Source organism: Narcine bancroftii, chromosome 4, assembly GCF_036971445.1.
Source record: "Narcine bancroftii isolate sNarBan1 chromosome 4, sNarBan1.hap1, whole genome shotgun sequence".
NCBI lineage: Eukaryota > Metazoa > Chordata > Chondrichthyes > Torpediniformes > Narcinidae > Narcine > Narcine bancroftii.
The window spans coordinates 16,639,039-16,658,367 of NC_091472.1; the positions used below are offsets into that span (position 1 = coordinate 16,639,039).

At 40.0% G+C, this 19,329-nt stretch overlaps 1 protein-coding gene across 7 annotated transcripts in view; it reads right to left on the bottom strand.

Annotated features, from left to right (window-relative positions):
• Window positions 1-19,329, bottom strand: part of LOC138760353 (probable methyltransferase TARBP1) — a 276,950-nt gene that overhangs the window by 238,872 nt on the left and 18,749 nt on the right. For all 7 annotated transcript variants that reach the window (XR_011355556.1, XM_069930829.1, XM_069930827.1 and 4 more), the window contains exons 3-9: window positions 18,442-18,511; window positions 17,688-17,836; window positions 15,518-15,570; window positions 15,336-15,433; window positions 10,570-10,705; window positions 6,849-6,945; window positions 3,895-3,984 (exon numbers count right to left, since the gene is read on the bottom strand). Coding sequence is in view for 6 of the 7 variants with exons in the window: in XM_069930829.1 (XP_069786930.1) it covers window positions 3,895-3,984; window positions 6,849-6,945; window positions 10,570-10,705; window positions 15,336-15,433; window positions 15,518-15,570; window positions 17,688-17,836; window positions 18,442-18,511 (693 nt within the window). In the remaining variant the exon portion in view is untranslated. The remainder of the gene's footprint in view (window positions 1-3,894; window positions 3,985-6,848; window positions 6,946-10,569; window positions 10,706-15,335; window positions 15,434-15,517; window positions 15,571-17,687; window positions 17,837-18,441; window positions 18,512-19,329) is intronic.

Below are 19,329 nucleotides of genomic sequence, written 5' to 3' on the forward strand. Positions count from 1 at the left end.
TGGGTGGTTTTAATGGTTTTACTGTACTCTTTTGCTTGCTTCTGTTTGCTGCCAATGCCTGGGTTTGTGGTACTCAAGAAAGCGACTCCTTCCGAGTGGAAATTGCAGTGTTTCACGGAAGCTCTGAGCATGCCCTTGAATCTTTTCCTCTGTCCATCTGATAATCCTTACCAGCAATACAGCTTGCCCAGTTCAGGAGTCTGGTGTCAGGTTTCTTGTCAGTTGAGATGTGTCGTTCTAATGAAAGTATGTGATTTTAAAGAGCCTCCTCTCTACATCCAGAATGTTGAAGTAAACCATGTAATTGCAATCATTGAAACTGTATTTAATCACCTGCTTTGTGCTAAAAGAGTTCAAAACCCAAACGTACAAACACGAAGGCAGCTTCTATTCACAAAAGATACAAGACAATGTACAATGTACTGAAAAACAGATGGCTGCTAATCAAGATTTTTTTATTGTACCTTAGAAAACAGGCTTATAAAGTGTTAAATGAAGCAGCTGGAAATACCAGCCATGTCTTTGGGACTGCAGTAGGTGCAAATTAACTGCTGAATACAGACACCTCTGTGCTTCATGGACATTAAGCAATTTTCTGAAGCATGATTCAAGCCTAATATAATTTGGAGATGGGGAAAGTCTTAAATGAACACTTCTCATCTGCATTTATCATAGAAAAGGTGAGAAGGGAAAGATTTAAAGGGGACATAAAGAGCGAGCTTTTCCAAACCGAGGGTGGTGGGTATATGGAACAGGCAGTCGGAGGAAGTGACGGAGGTGGTTATGATAAGACAATAGATTGGAAAAGTTCAGAGGAATGTGCACCAAATTGGGCTAGCTCAGGAAGGCACCGACCGACCAGCATGAACAAGCTGGATCAAAGGATGTGCTTCTATGCTGTAAAGATAAAGGTTCCATTATTGTCACATAATAATATTGTACTACATTTAGAATGAAACAGACATGAAAATCTGTACAACTCAGTGACTCTATTATTATGGATTAAGCACAATTATTTGATTTCCTCCAATGCATATACATTGGAACCCCAAGTTAATGTCCCCTGATTTAACGCGAATTCGGATATAATGCGATGTGTTATTGGACCCCTTAATGTCCATTATCCATTCTTTGAGAGAGGATGTTAAACGAGCCCATTTCAAAAGATGCAGTACCAGGTATGGCCACCCTGTGGTGCAGCGGTTGTATGGAAGTGGCGCGTTCTAAACGATTAAGGCAAGTACAGTAATGTTTATCTTAGGGAATTCATCGCATTGATGAGGGGAGGTGGTCGTGTTGCTGAGGATGGAGGGGAGGTGGTCGTGTTGCTGAGGATGGAGGGGAGGTGGTGTGTGCTGCTGAGGATGGAGGGGGTGGTAGGGTGGGGGGTGAGCCCTGCCGCGAACAGGGAGCGGGGGGAGTGCTGCCGTGAATGGTGGGGTGGGGGATGAATGTTGCCTCGAATGGGAGCAGGGAGGGTGATTGCTGCCATGAACGGGAGTGGGGAGTGTAGTGGTGTGTGGGGTGAGTGCTGTCACGAACGGGAGTGGGGGATGAGTGCTGCCGTGAACAGGAGTACAAATGTACACCCCCCAGCTACACCACTACTTGAAGTAAAACACGAAAACCTGCAGACACTGTTATTTAAGTAAAAGCATGATGCTGGAGAAACTTGGCCGGTTAAACAGGATACTTTATATAGTAAAAATAAAGATTTTATTTATAAATTTTAAAAATGACCCCTTAAAGCCTGAAACGTAGGTGTTTAAGCTGCCGAGTTTCTCGAGCATTGTGTTTTCACTTGGCAGTTCTGCTCAATCCTTGCTTTCATTAGATTTGGTTTGGAAGAGACATTTACACACTAGTGTTGGCTTCAAGTCCTTTTCAAACTCTTGAATCAAATACCTTCCCAGTCTCTTCGGAAGGCATGAGGATCTTGACAAAACTACTCAACCATCGCAATGAGATGTGGAAAATGTTGAATGGCATAAGCCAACAATCGACGTTGTTCACCTTCTACTGGGCCGATAATTAAACAATATGCTAATACTGGGTTCTTCACTAATCTCTAGCTGTCTGTAAAATAACCTGCAGACAAATTACATCTTTACCATCACAAAATATGCCATGGCAAGCCACAGGAACTTCATGAGATGAATGATCACATCAGAGAATCATTGCAATTTGTTACTACTAACTCCAACCATCAAATTCTGTGTCAAAAGGACACCCACCTTATGTTGACGAAGGGCTCAGGGCTGAAACATTGATAACTCTTCCCTTCCAAAATGCTGCATTACCTGCTGAGCTTATCCAGCACTTTTGTGTATTGCACTACTATTACTACAGCTCTCTTTCTCTCTCACACACATTTTGGTACAAATGGGTACATTTTGCCCCATATATTCTGCCCTATACCCCATTCAACTTTAAGTTGGTTTCAATTTCAATCTGCAGGAAAAGGAATCTTATGGTTGTATGTGATGTCAATCAATCTGAAATCTGAAAAATCTTATATAAAAAAAATTATTTTACACTGATTTCAAACCATGCCACATAGTTACTGGTCAACTTTCCAACCAGCAGAGATCATTTCTCCCCCAACCTGATAAAAGATATTGTAGAACTGGAGTTTATAGATACAATTATAGAGGCAGCCTCACAGCAGCCCTCACCTCAGGGAGCACTGACACTTTGTGGAGCAGCGGCACCATCTACTTGACACTCATGGGTACTACATATGAACCATGCCACCTGGACAATTAGTTTATCTGCAACTTTTTCCACTCTCAGTCCAATTTCCATTCAAAACTGCCAACTCAAAAATATGAATCTTCCAGCAGCAGATCGTATTCCTACTGAAGACCCAAAATTGTGTGGAAATAAAAAATCCCTTTCATAGTGGGATTTAAATTTATTGTGTAATAAGCCCACCTCACTGACAAAAGGCAAAGGAGGAAAAACCCAACACCCAACCCCAACCAACCAATTTTCCCCTGCAGCCGCTGCAACCGTGTCTGCCTGTCCCGCATCGGACTTGTCAGCCACAAACGAGCCTGCAGCTGACGTGGACTTTTACCCCCTCCATAAATCTTCGTCCGCGAAGCCTTTTTAAGGCAATGCCCCCCTCCCCCCACCCACCCCTGGACTCTGTTTAAAGTTTATGGGCCCCCTTCCCTGTGAAGCAGTCAGGTTTAGTTGGTTTCTTCCACACTGCTCTCCTACTGACTATAGAATAAAACATTAAAAATTATAATTTCAGTCCATGGTTTCCCCCCACCCCACCCCCATAGAAAACAAAAATATTTACGTTACCATGAGGTGAAAAGAAAACTTTACTTAAATGTGCTGTTCCCCCTTGTTTTTTTGTTTGGGGGGGGTGGTGGTGCTAGCCTCCCTGTGAGAATGGCTGAACAAGAGGATTAAATCACCCTCCCTTCTTGAAAAGAGTCATATCAACAGCTGGCATTTACATTATATCTTCAAGACAGCAGAACATCCCAATTTACAAGAGCATCATAAAACCAAAATAGGTATCAAACCACTATAAAACCAGGTAACCAAATATTTGGTCAAGGAAGTAGACTTGTGGAGAACAGAGGGGCAGAGAGATTTATGTCTGGAATTCAAGAGCCTTGACCCTTGGAGAAACTAGTGATAACATTCAAGAAACCAGAATTCAATGGGAGGGAAATTATAGAAGTATTTTGAAAAAGTAAACATTAGGTATGACATTTTAAAAACTTCATGATATGACTGGGAAAAGGAACAGTGATGCAGAAATACTCGAATGAAAATTAACATTGCAAGAAATAACCGAGCTGATTGGCTCAGTAACAATTGGTACAACCCTTCACAGTTGTATTACCCAATTCGGTATTTTTTTCCTCTTACCTCCATCCATAATTTTGTGCCTCGAGATAAAGCTTCTTCAGCTCGAATGGATGCCAGAAAGCTTGAAACGTCAGAGAGAGTCACCATTTCCTAAAAGAGCAAAAATGATCCATTAACAAGAATCAGGCAGTGGAGAGTACCTTCTAGTTTTAGGCATCCACATATTGAAGGTCTCTTCTAGAACCAGTGCAGTACAACTCCGATTACCTAAAATTGGATTCTTCAAAATCTTCATTTATCCGAATTTTTTAAAAAAATACAGGTAAATGAAGATATCCAAAACAAATCGGAAATCCTCATCAATCCAAAAATTTTTCAGACCCAAACTGACCTCACAGGTTGAAAAGAATATCACTCGACTAGAAATTAGAACGACGATTGTTCTTGTTTCAGGTAACTCCCTCCCCTCTTTCTTTTCACTTCTTCTTTACCTTCCCTTATTGACCTTTCTGTCCAACTCTTCCTCTCAAACTGCGTCCCACTGTCTCCCAGCTGCAGTCGGAAGAATCCCTTGTCCTGGAGTTATCAAGGAGAGTGATCTTCAGGGCAGGAGTGGGACCTCGGGCTCAGTGGCATTCCCTCCCCTTCCCTCCTATCCCCTTCCCTCACTCCACTCCTCAGTACACCAGAGCTCCTGAGTCCCAACTCCAAACCCTTCCCTCGGCCTACTAGCGCGCGCAACACACGCACGCACGCACGCACGCACGCACGCACGCACGCACGCACGCACACACACACACACTCTCACACACACACACACACTCACACACACACTCTCACACACACACACACTCACACACACACACTCTCACACACACACACTCACACACTCACACACACACACTCACACACTCACACACTCACACACACACACTCACACCGGGCTCCCCGGTGTGCCAACTGCGATAGGCCTAGAGAGGATTCGGAGTCAGGACTTGGGCGTTGAGATCTGCGGTGACTGGGGAGACAGGAACCCGCTGACTTGCCAGTGAGCGTTCCACTGGCCCGGGAAGCCTCTCCGGGGATCAATGGAAGTGGTGCAGACGTGTGGGGGATTGGCGGCGGTGATTAGGAGGTCTCAGTGATTGACTGCAGCGTTGGTGAGAATTAAACATTTTAATGCTTAAAAAGCCTTCCATTGTTGTTGGTTGATTTTTAAACATTGATACACGGTTTGCTGACAATTCCCTGAAAAGAACGTTTATCCAACGTAGGCCTGGTCCCGACCATTTTAATTCATCAGAGTTCTACCGTTTCTTGAGACAATTGAGAAGGTTCATCTCAACGCTTCTACATCCCAGAGAGATTTGTCAAATACACTTTCAAGTGTCAGGTGTACTTGGAAAGTATACAGTCTGGTTTGGAAATTCAATTGCTAGGAAAGCAGAATGTAGCAGATATAACCAAGTTCTCCGCAGACATCAACTTCCTACCCATGTGTGGCGACTGTCTCCCCTCTGGCGAGCCTTGCTGTACTAACATTGGCTGCGCATTATCTCTGCTGTTAAGGACACTCCCCTTGGATATAACTGTATATGCACCTATTGTCCTTCATTATTGTACCATGAGTTACTGCTAATAAAAGCCACGTTTGACCACATCGTCTTTGTCTACTTCATCAACTGGCCCTTCACCATGGGAGATATCAGTACCAGGTGGTGCCCCAAGAAGGTAAACAACATCGTAAAAGCCCGACGGTCATGGCCATGCTCATGCTGTCTTCTCACTATTATCCACAACAGAAGGTACAGGCACCTGAAACCTAGAACCTATAGGTTCAAGCACAATTTTTTTCCCTCCGCAACTGCTCTCTGACTCTTGAATCTCCCTACATCCATACAAACTACTATGAGATTGTTTCCTTTTCTTATGCTTTTATATTTAATTTATTTTTTTCCTTCGTGTGCCTTGTGTTAACTAAACTTAAATTGTTATTAGAGGAGGTAAGAATTTCAGTGCATTTGTACTTTGTGCTTATGTACATGACAATAAACTCCTTCGTTTATTCAGTTCGCATTGTATGGAGTCACACAAGAATATAGATTTCATGTACTATTAACTATTACTACCTGTAGGTTCATTTTCTCATCATTATATACCAACTGTTAGACAAAAATAATCAATATTTATATAGGAATTGCTAATAGATCCCTGCTTAAAAGTGGAGCAGATATCAAATTAGCATTTTCAAGTTCATTACCACGTGTACTGAGGTGCAGTGAGAATGTTTGTGGAAACACAAAAGACTACACATGCTGGAATCTGGAGCCCAAAAATAAAACTGCCAGACAAACTCATCAGGTCAAGCAGCCTCTGCGAGGGGAAAAGGAATTGATGTCCTCCATTAGGACTGTCAGCAGAGCGAGAAAAGAGTCAGTATCAAGATTTAAATGGGAGGGGTGGGATAGAGGCCAGGAGGTAAAAGGTGGACCATGGTGCTCAGCCAACGAGCCGACCTCTGACCTCAATGGCAACAAAGCCTCCATCAACTCTGAACCTGGTTCAAAGAAAACGGCTTTGCCTTTGCCAAAGGAAAAGGTAAAGACACACTGTTGAGTAAGCAGGCTCCTTTCATGTAGAAATATTTATTCTGACCAATTAATTTCCAAGTCAGGGATCATCCTTGAATTTTAAGCATGCTACATTTGTAATAGTAGTTACAGGGCTGAGGAGCTGTAACTCCTGAATGAAATACAACAGACAGAAGGCAGAGAAAAGAGAAAAAGTAAATGCTTGCTACCTACAAGAAGAAATCCTATATAACATGAATGATATCAAATCAGCCACTGTGCAGGAAACATTCTTTAGGCCTGTGTTTGAGGAGGATTAAGTTTTGATGAAGCAGCTGTTACAAAAGAAAATCACGATGTACATTATTACAGATGCTTTGGTATTTGATAAGAGTCTCCATTGGATTTGATTTAGCCCATTATAAAGAGTAACATTTCCCTTACCACATTAGTCAAGTGCATGGCGGTTTGAAGTAGGAAACACTGAGCAGCTCCTCGCAGTAATACTTGGTGGTTGGTCAGAGTACAACGCAACACTTCCCTGTAAAATATCAATCGAAAAATTAAAGAACAAAATGTGAATATGAACTGCAAATGGTAGTCAAACGTTAAAAAGTATAACACAATGGTTCATATTGTACTCTATTAAAGTTTTGGGTTTTTATGTCAAAAGCACATTCCATGACACAATTGACGAGTCACATCATAGGGTGCTCTTTTCTTTTGAAAGTTTCTTGTTTACTACCAAGAATACTTTGTTCTTAAAGTTGTGTTTAAAGAGTTTTTTTTTAATGTGCCAACCAACCCTGATTGGTATTTACTCCAGCATGAACAAAATTCCACATTTAATACTGTCCAGCGCTTTCCATAATGTTTGGGACAAAGGCACTTTTTTCCTTTATTTGCCGCTGTGCTCCACAGTTTTAAATTTGTCACCAAACAATTCACATGTGATTAAAGGGAATTTTCCAGATTTTATTAAAGATTAATCGTATGCATTTTAGTTTGACCATGTAGTAATTACAGCACTTTTTATACATAGATCCCTCATTTCAGGGCGCAAATAATATTTGAGACATTTGGCTTCATAGGTGTTTGTGATTACTCAGGTGTGTTTAATTGCTTCATTGGTGCAGGTATAAGAAAGCTAGGCTTGTTTCTAAGCTTTTGTTCACATTTGGAGTCTGTAGTTACTGTTTTTCAACACAAGGACCAGAGATGTGCCAGTGAAAATCAAAGAAGCCATTATGAGGCTGAAAACCAAGAATAAAACAGTAAAAGACATCATCCAAACCTTAGGATTACCAAAACCGACTGTTTGGGACATCATTAAGAATAAAGAGCATACAGGTGAGCTCAATAATCTCAAAAGGACTGGTCAACCAAGGAAGACCTGCACTGTTGATGAGTGAAGAATTCTCATCATAATGAAGAAAAATTCCCAAACTCCTGTCCAACAGATCATAAACACACTTCTGGAGGCAGATAGGATATGTCTGCAGAAGACCTCATGAACAGAAGATTACACTGCAAGATGCAAACCATAAGTTAACCACAGAAACAGGACGGCCAGATTACAGTTTGCCAAGAAGTATTTAAAAAAGCCTGCAGAATTCTGGAAAAAGATCTTGTGGACAGATGAGACAAAGATTAATCTGTATCAGTGATGACAAGTGCAAACTGTGGAGGATAAAGGAACTGCCCGAGATCCAAAGCATACAACCTCATCTGTGAAGCATGGTGGTGGGGGTATTATAGCCTGGGTATGTATGGCTGGGGTATGTATGGCTGCCACAGATACTGATGCACCTATCTTTATTGATAATTTAACTATTGATGGCTGTAGCAAAATTAATTCTGAGGTTTATTGAACCATCTTATCTGTTCAAGTTCAAGCAAATACCTCCAAATTAACTGGACAGCACTTCATCCTACACCAGTACAAACATACTGTTAATGTAACAAAGGAGATTTTCAAAACTAAAAACTGAAAATTCTTAAGTGCCAATCCCAATTTAACTGAGAATGCCTTCCACTTGCTGAAGGGAAAACTTAATGGGGCAAGCCCCTGAAACAGGCAGAAGTTGAAGATGGCTGCAAGTAAAGACCTAGTGAGGAATCACCATGTCTATGAATCACCAACTTCAAGCTGAAATTGCATGCAAGGGATATGCAACAAAGTACAAAACTTTAATGTACTTACTGTGATGTAATATTTACAGATATTTTTGGGAGATAAATTGGTAAAATTAGAGTAGATTACATACATATACATATTTTAAAACAGATCTTATTTGAAACACTGAAGAATTTATATTCAGTGACTTTACAGAAACTATGGAGATGTAATATTTACAGATGTTTTTGGGAAAATTAGAGTAGGTTACATATATACATACACATTTTTAAAAACAGATCTTATTTGAAATACTGAAGAATTCATAGTCAGTGACTTTACAGAAACTATGGAGAATGCTATGCACATTTCACAAGTAGGTGTTAATTGAAATGATGACATGAAATGAATGGACTGGAGACAGGTCGTCTGTGTTGAGCATTTTTACAAGAATTCTGACTTTTCTGGAAAGTACTCACTCAAAGGTCACTCCTAGGTTCTTGTTTATCATAAAACAACAGATGGGAGCAGAAGACTAACTCCTATTGTTTGCTGGAGAAGGAGGGGGTTTTGCAAGTGAGAGAGAGATGGAGAGAGAGAGGGACAGATGAACAGTGTCAGCAGGAGAAGTTGGTTGGAACTGAAACAGAAGCTCCAGAGTGGCAGATGGCTGGAAGAGCTATCTGTCTGATGTTTCTCTTGGAATAACAGGGAACAGAAAGGAACTCTGTGGTAGCCTGAAAGAAAGAGGTTATCATCTGGAGAACCCTGATGGGGAAAGTTTCATCAGCAAGTCATTGAGGTGACTAATGGTGGTACCTCAGTTGTGGAAATCCTGGAACAACAAATCTCTCTCTACAACCCCTATGAGAACCTTCCTGAGCGATGAACATTTATCTTTCGAGCACCAAAGCCTGGTGAATTTTATACATGTTAAATTCTGTACACTGCATAAGAATTGCCTGCAACCAGAGAACGAGGAAGAAGGAGAAGTGAGATTGAACTGTGAACCAAAGAACTTTTCTAAATCTACATACATGCACACTTAGAATTAGACGGGGGTTAAGTTGGGTTAGTTAATAGAGATAAGTTAAAGTTTGATTCTGTTTTCATGTTTAAAGATAAATAAAAACAAATTTTGTTTAAGTAGCTACTTGTCTTGGTGAATGTCTACTGCTGCTGGGTTTTCGGGTCCTTTGAGCTCATAACAATACTATTGCTATCTCCCATATGCCCTGAAATGAGGGGACTATGTATAAAATGTGCTGTAATTTCTACATGGTCAAACCAAAATATATACAAATACCCTTGAATAAAATCTGGAATGTGCACTTTAATCAGTGTGAATTGTTTAATTACTAATTTCCAGCTGCACTGGGTGGGTCACGTCTCCAGAATGGAGGACCATCGCCTTCCCAGGATCATGTTATAAGGCGAGCTCTCCACTGACCACCGTGACAGAGGTGCATCAGAGGAGGTACAAGGACTGCCTAAAGAAATCTCTTGGTGCCTGCCACAATGACCACCGCCAGTGGGCTGATCTCACCTCAAACTGTGCATCTTGGCGCCTCACAGTTCGGCGGGCAGCAACCTCCTTTGAAGAAGACTGCAGAGCCCACCTCACTGACAAAAGGCAAAGGAGGAAAAACCCAACACCCAACCCCAACCCACCAATTTTCCCCTGCAACCGCTGCAACCGTGCCTGCCTGTCCCGCATCGGACTTGTCAGCCACCAACGAGCCTGCAGCTGACGTGGACATTTACCCCCTCCATAAATCTTCATCCGCGAAGCCAAGCCAAAGAAAAGAAAATTTAAAACTGTAGAGCACAGGGGCAAATAAAGGAACAAAGTGTCTTTGGCCCAAATATTATGGAGGGTGCTGTATATGCCTTTTCTTAATACTAAATATTTCCAATCTTCATACATATCCAATCTCTAATTCTGATGTAGATTCTGACTCAATCACTAATCTCATTAGCAAAGGTATATTTGTGCGTTTAAAATAGTCGTGGGCAAAGTTAAATCTACTCTCCTAGAATCGTCCTTACCGAAGAGCATGTAGTCCTTCTACTCCCCAGGTTTTGCAGGATGGAATGTGTTCTAGGGCTTGAGAGATGAAGAGAATGGGGATGGCGCACCAATGCTTGGTGGCCATACTCTTGACCAACTTTGTGAGAAAGTCACCTGAACAAAGGAAATTTTAAAAGAATTTGGCTTTCCACACGAACTGGTCAAAGAACAGGTGATAAATTCCTTCCAATTTCCAAAACCTGTGGATTTGATCTCATATTATAATAGAGTAGGATTTCCAAATATGTGGTCAATGTAAACATAGTATTTTTAATATAAATGTTTGCAGGATTTAACTATTGCAATAACCCAACTGATGCAAGGCATACTGAATACTGTACAATTATTACATGATTAATGAGTGGAGTCTAATTAAAAGTTGTGTCGAGAGACAACTATTCTCTTTGATGACACTTGCTGAACACACCATTTGCACGTCTGCTGCCTTGGGCAAATAAAAGTTTTGTTTGGAGAACTAATTTAAAAAATGGAGCGTAAATTATGACAATGCCAATTTAGCAGAAAAACAAAAAGCTGCTCAACTGCTATCATTGGAAAATAACTGCTGTCTTGCTTTTAATTAAATTTAGTGAACCAAATAAATGCCTGAAGAAGACAGGTATGTAGTTCAAATCCTTGCATAGGTTAGATTTCTGCTATTCATGCTGACCACTGAGAGAAATAGAAGCAATAGGCTTGAGGGACAGTTAATAAAAAGTAGTCAGGTTTTACATTATTGATCACCATCATAGAAACACAGAAGATAGGAGCAGGAGTAGGTCATTCGGCCCTTCGAGCCTGCTCCGCCATTCAACGAGATCATGGCTGATCTTAAAGTTCAGTACCCCATCCCCGCCTTCTCTCCGTAACCTTTAATACCCTTATACTGAAGAATTAGATCTAATTTCCTCTTAAATAGATTTAATGAACCTGCCTCTACTGCCCTCTGTGGCAATGAATTCCACAGATTCACCACCCTCTGGGTCAAGAAATTCCTCCTCATCTCGGTCCTAAATGGTTTGCCTATTATCCTCAAACCATGGCCCCGGGTTCTGGATTTTCCCATCCTTGGAAACATCCCATCTGCATCCATTCTGTCCAGTCCTGCCAGAATTTTATAGGTCTCTATGAGATCCCCTCTCAATCTTCTAAACTCCAGCAAGTACAATCCCAATTTGCGCAATCTTTCCTCGTAAGTCATTCCTGCCATTCCAGGTATCAGCCTGGTGAATCGCCTCTGCACTCCCTCCATTGCAAGAACATCCTTCCTTAGATAAGGTGACCAAAACTGCACACAATACTCCAGGTGGGGTCTCACCAAGGCCCTGTACAGCTGCAGTAAGGTATTCTTGTTCCTAGACTCAAACCCTCTTGATATGAAGGCCAACATACCATTTGCCTTTTTAACCGCCTGCTGTACCTGCATGCTCGCCTTCAGAGACTGGTGTACAAGTACCCCTAGGTCTCTCTGCACTTCCCCATCTCTTAATCTATTGCCATTCAAATAGTAATCTGCCCTCCGGTTTGTATTACCAAAGTGGATAACCTCACATTTATCCACATTGTAGTGCATTTGCCATGGATCTGCCCAGTCCCTCAATTTATCCAAATCACACTGGAGCTTCCTGACCCCCTCTTCCGTGCACACAACCCCTCCTAGCTTAGTGTCATCTGCAAATTTGGAGATATTACATCCAATCCCCTCATCCAGATCATTAATGTAAATTGTGAACTGCTGGGGTCCCAGTACAGATCCTTGTGGCACCCCACTGGTCACCGCCTGCCACTCAGAAAACGAGCCATTTATCCCAACTCTCTGTCTTCTACCTGCCAGCCAGTTCTCAATCCACATCAATACTTTGCCCCCAATCCCATGAGCCTTGATTTTGGAAGCCAGTCATTTATACGGGATCTTATCGAAGGCCTTTTGGAAGTCCAGGTACACCACATCCACTGGCTCTCCCCCATCTATTTTACCTGTCACCATCTCAAAGAATTCCAATATATTTGTCATGCACAATTTACCTTTTGTAAATCCATGTTGACTCCGTCCGATCCCTTCTCTGCTAGTCATATGCTCCGCTATTACATCCTTAATAATGGATTCCATCATTTTGCCCACTACTGATGTCAGGCTCACCGGCCTATAATTCCCCACTTTTTCTCTACCCCCCTTTTTAAATAGTGGGGTAACATTAGCTACCCCCCAATCCATGGGTACTGATCATCAACATCATCTGATCAGTTGCTTCCCATTGTGAGACAACTATCGCACATCAGTCATTAACTGTAACCCAAGTCATTACAAAAGTATAAAAATACAAAGTCTGCAATCAATTTTTGGGCAAAGTTTATGTTACCAGTCATTAATCATTATTTAATTTGCAACACATTGATTTTACCAGGGGTTAGGACAATCATTCCTACATAGAATGAATTTTATAACGTGCGCCCAGGTGGCAACACTTAGCATAACATTAATACAGCACCAGCGACTCAAATTCAAATTGGCGCTGTCTGTAAGGAGTTTGTACATTCTTCCCTTGTCTGTGTGGGTTTCCTCCCACCATTCAAAACTTATGGGGCTGCAGGTTAATTGGGTGTAATTGGGTAGCACGGGCTTGTGGGCTGGAAGGGCCTGTTACCGTGATGTATGTCTTCTATTTCCAGTGAGTTATTTTGCATTAGATTTGATGAAGAGTAGAGAGCCAGATTTCATTAAAACCCTTACAGTCCATGAGCATTTACCATAGAGTGATTGCTACACAATCATGTTTAAAGTGATGTTTAACAGAGAACAAAGGAAATCAGCTTAGGTTTCCAGATCTGGGTAAGGTTGATTTCCCAGTCCACAAAACAAAATTCAGGAAATCAGCCAATGGGTTAAAAAAAAATACTAATGACCAATGGAATGAGTTCAACTAAGAACTATATGTAATGCAAAAACAAATTTTATACCCTAGGCTTTCGCTGGTTCTAAAGACTATCAAAGTAAATAAAAGAAGATGAAAAATCAAGTATAAACTAAAAGATAAAAGACAAAAGCTCATGAAGATATGGCAGCTAATTAAACATTACAAAAACAATTATACGTGAACACATCTTCGTGTATTGCAAAAAGTTATTACAGAAAATAGGACTGCATTTTCTGGAATTTACAAAGTGTGTGATTTGATTAATATTTACGATATTAAGGGATTAAGATAATAAGATAGGGAGAAAAACATTGTTTTGAAATCTAGGTGAAGGAGGCATAGCTCACAAATAAAGCACCAATAGTTACAAGCAGGTACATATATAGTTGAGAGATACCCTTGTTTCAATAACCTTTTATTTATGAGGCAAAACTCTTGGTTTCCCTGCAAGAGGGTTTTTCTCTTGGGTACATGTTATGCATGTGGCATTATTACCACTTCCAACAGGATGTAGACACATACTGCTTCTGTTCAAAGCAGTCTCTAAATTTTTCTGAGCTGCATATAAAGTGGGATCAATCTCTTCATAAATGACAATGACAGGATAAAATTACTTAAAAAAAGGTTAATATTTCATTTTCATAATACATAAATCTGATTTTCTTTACTCTAAATTTGCAATTAAGCAATTCAAATGGAAGAATGCTGTGCATGTCATATACGGACAGGATAACAAATGAAGAAGTCCTACAAAGAACAAAAACAAAACATACAGTCTCTGCAAACTTTACAAGAACCTTCCTGAGCGGTAAACATTTATCTTTCAAGCACCAAAGCCTGGTGAACTTTTTACAAATCAGTGAACCGGTGCGGACTCGAAAGGTCAACATGGCCTGTTTCCGCTCTGAGAATGGTTAGATGGTTATATGGTTAAAACATACACATCACTAACTATTTATTTAATTAAGAGGAACAGTACATAAAGGTCAAGTTACCTTCTGCAGAAAATAGGATCAACTAAAATCATTAGCGATGATACAAATATAGTAAATCTCCTGGTATCCAGAACCTATGGGTATTGGTAGATGCCAGATAAGTGTATTTTCCATTTGCTTGAGACTTATTCTGACAATGCCTAACTGCATTAAGAATAAACAGTTTAACAAACAAAAATACCTCTGTACTTACACTAGCAAACTTCACTTGGATGAATATATAAACCTCAATGCATTTCACTTTATTTTCAGTTACATTCTTAGAAAACATTTAACCACCGCTGTATCTGCAGGTTCCTCCCCTGTACAGAGCTGCCCAAAAGACGAACAATAACATTACAGATAATTAATCCTCCCTTCCTCCATATTTACAGATAAAGCCTCTGACCAGGGTGACTTTTACTAAGCAGGGATAAGGAGATACTTTAATGGCAAGTAGCATCAAACAGCTCTTCATCCTGGGCGGCGCCACTGCTGCTTCACGCAACTTTATTCAAACGACTGCTATGAGCAAAGCACAACCAAGGCAACTCTGCTGGCTGAATATTTGCTCCCATCTTCAACAAATGTTTATGTGCTACCTCAACAAACATTTACTTTTACAATTTTAAATGTGTTTTTTTTACTATGATTTCATTCTTATTTATTTTAATTTTTAAAATTTATTTAGCCAGTTGCTTGAATTCTGGATACCAGGGGTTTTACTGTAGCTTTAACTTTATGTCCACCATGTTACCCAAACATGATGGCAAACAGATTACAAATTACAAACATTGGTACAATTCAATTAATCTATCACTTTCAGAACTGGTTCTATAACCATCAAGAGGTTACCTTTGAATTCCTCGGCCACGTTTTCCATAAAATCAACAAACAATGACTGTAACTTCACACCTAAAATAGGACAGCTCCCAATGATCTGATCTGGTGATCTGAAAAGTTCAAATGCATTTATAAATCAAGGCAGATGAAGAAGCGGTAACACCAGAAACAGAAAGGAAAATCATACCATTTACCTGCTATAGAGCATACTTTCCAAAAGAGCATCCATTACTGGTCCACAGATAAACTTAAATTAGAAAGAAAATCTTGGATTAGAATATATTCAGAGAGCAAAATGGGAAAGGAAAAATCAAATGGCAAAGATAAAAAGATACACAATAAGAATTAGAACATAGGACATTACAGCACAGAGCAGGCTGACCCATACATACCTCCCTACCTCAAAACCCTCGATTTTTATTTTAACCATGTGCATGTCACAGTCTCTAAAATGCCCCTATTGTTCCAGCCTCTACCATCACCCCGGGCAATGCATTCTGGACACCTACAAACTCTCTGTAAAAAAAAAAATACCCTGATATCTCCCCCAAACTTTACTCCTTCACTTTGTACTGACGTCCTCTGGTGTTTGCTACTCCTGCTCTAGGAAAAATGTGCTGGCCCTCTACCTTATCTATGCCTCTCATAATCTTGTAGACCTCTATTAAATCACCTCTCATCCTTCTTCATTCCAAAGAGATATGCCTTAGCTCTGTTAACTTTGCCTCATAAGACATAACTTCCAATCCAGGCACCATCCTAGTAAATCTCCTCTACACCCTCTCCATAGCTTCCATATCCTTTCTATAATGAGGTGTCCAGAAATGAACATAATATTCTACCATAGATTTCTAGAGCTGTAACACTACTTTATGACTCTTGAACTCAATCCCCCAACATACCATAGGCCTTCCTAACTGTCCAATCAACCTGTGCAGCGACCTCAAAAGATCCATAGATTTGGACCCCAAGATCCCTCTGTTCTTCCACACTGTTAAGTATCCCACCATTAACTATGTACCCTGCCTTCAGGTTTGACCTACCAAAATGCATCACCTCATGATGGTCATGTAAAAATGTCCATGTGACATATTTTACTTGTTCCATACTGCCTTACATAAAAAACTTAAAAGTTAATTTTACACACACACACACACACATTATAGACCCAAAACATAAAAACAGGATCAACCTTTAACTTATTACTATTAACTTAACCCCCTTCTAATTTTAAGCACATGTGTATATAATGTGTATAGATTCAGGAAGGTTCTTTGCTTCAGTAGTCCAATCATTCACTTCTCCAAGTTCACCGGTATCAGATAATTCTTATACTGTGCACAGAATTTAACATTTATGAATTTTCACCAGGCTCTGGTGCTTAAAGGTAAATGGTTACCATTCAGGAAGGTTCTTGTTGGTTTCAGAGAGATATTTGTTGCTCGTTGGATACACACAAACTGATTTCCTCCTATCAGTCACTTCAGTGTCTTGCCGAAGAAAATTGCCCCATCATGGGTTTTCCAAATGATATCCTCTTCTTCCAGGTCACCACTGAGATCCTCTTGTTTCCATTATTTCAGGAGAAACACTCTCGCCAGCCATTTCCTCTTGTAAGGACGACAAGGGTTTTGAACAGGCTGAACTCAGAACTCACAACCCATCTTCAAAATGGGGTTTTCAACAAGCTGCCAGCTTGCCATATTGCAGCCTCAATTGCAGAACTGACTTCTCTCTCTCTCTCTCTCTCTCTCTCTCTCTCTCTCTCTCTCTCTGCTTGTAAAAACCAGAACCCCTCGCAAGGCTACAAACCCAATCCATGAAAGATCTTTATCAGCACTTGAGCCGGACTTTTCCATTGGCACCTGCTTTTGAAATTCTTTCCAAAGCAGTTTCTTCGTCTCCGCAAAGTCACGGAGCTTGAATGTCTGGCTTCAGCAAAGCTCTTGCATTTAAAATGAGATGTGAAGTGTAAATATCTGTTTGTGAAGTGACCTAGACTAAACCACCCCCCCACAATCTCTCTCTTTTAAAGTCATATTTATATATAATAAATAATGTAACCCGTAACTATATATAAAAACACACACAGTTAAAAAAAACCTGTTGTCCAGAATTCAAGCAACTGTCAAACAAATTGCTGAAAATAAATAGTAAAACAACTGTGTTTAAAATTAGCGTGCCTCGCCATTAGTTCTCCAATCACGCAACACACAATCTAAAGCAACCAGAAAATTCACTTATTCTGCATCTACCTATCCCCATAGGTGCTGAATACCAGGGCTATTACTGTATATTGTTTTCTTTCTGCTGTCAGAAAATTCAGAGCTTTCACATTGAATGAATAAAATTTCAAAAACTTACATCCGAGAGCTCTTGAGTTCTAATTGAATATTTCATGACGTCAAGATCCAGGAAATGAAATAGACCTTCTTTCATCACAGTTTTGTTTTCACTTTCAAACATCCGTTTATAAGCACAAAGGACCCAAGATGGGTGGAAAAGTGAATTATCTGGAAGATACATACATGTACAATTCATTAATCAACTTCAATCACTGATTTTATTCCATACATTTCTATGCAAAATGAAAAAGAGAATTCTGACCACAGTACCAACAAAATTTAAAATACAACATGCTTGGACATCATTATTTACCTTCCTAAGTGGTAGAGATTCAAATGAGATAGGTTGGTCATTACAGTTCTGGAACCTGATCATGCATTAGCAAAAAAATTAAATGTACGCTCAGACAGGTTACATTTAGAAACAAAGAAGGTTAATTACAAGTAAAAATAGCCAATCAGTACAAAATGTTTTCCACTAAGAGGGGAATATCTGGGACAGAGCATCGTGCCCTAATTTGCTACTCAGAAATTTTTATCATAATTGGGAAATGTAGATTGCAGGATACTGTGCTAATATAGACCTATAAAATGTACTTTCCAGCCTACTTCACTGAAAAGTTACACGTTACATGTGAAGAATCAACCATGATCCTGCATTACAAGCGGACAACAATAAAGTGACAGAACTTAAGCTGCTTTTTGCGTCTTGGACAAAGTGCAAATGACAGATAATGCAATAGGATAATAAGCATGCAAAATGTCACAATCACCTTCTTCATTAGAAATAGTGGCATCCATTAGGCTCTTAAGCCGTGGCAAAATGGGTCTGACAACATGAATCTAGGACAAGAAAACAGAAAATCTTGTATTAACTTGTAAATTTATGTAGATATCAAACCTGAAAAGTAGACTGCTTCTTCTAAAGTTTCACCATTTTTTAATGGTGCCTAGACTGGTGCCTAAGTTTAATGGTGCCTACATTTGGACACCACTTATTCCAGCCATAAGACTAACACATATATCAGACACCCACAGCTCAGAAGAAATAACAAATAACAAATCTCTTTCTACACATAAAGGTGTTTCAGCAAACAAAGGAATCCATCAAACCTTGCAGTTATTACATAATTTATACTCTTTACTACAAGAGAATCAGGAATCTGTTTGTGGTAATGACTCAACATTCTAACTCCATATCGAACTCTTCCATCATTCTCAAAAACCTGGATTAGATATTCTGTAAGCCCAAATTCTGTCACTTAGGGAATACAATTATTATTTCCATAGAATATTTCTGAGGCGACCCCAATTTTCTGTTCTTTCCGTATCATCTTTAATGATGCACAGGTACACTCAATAATATTAAGGTTTGCTTGCCTGAATAGAGGATTACAGAACAGAAACGGTAATCCCCAAATTAAACTAAAACTCTGTTGTTTCCAATGATGCATATCCCTGTATTTCCTGCATATTTGCATGTCTGTCAAGAAGCCTCTTAAACACACCTACTGTATGTGCTTCCACCACTACTCCTGGCAGCCTATTCTACCACTCTGTGTGAATAAAATTTGTCTCACACATTTCCTTTAACACCCTCCCCTCCCCACCTTAAATGCATGTGATAGCTTTACCCTGGGAAAAAGATTGTGATCGTCTTT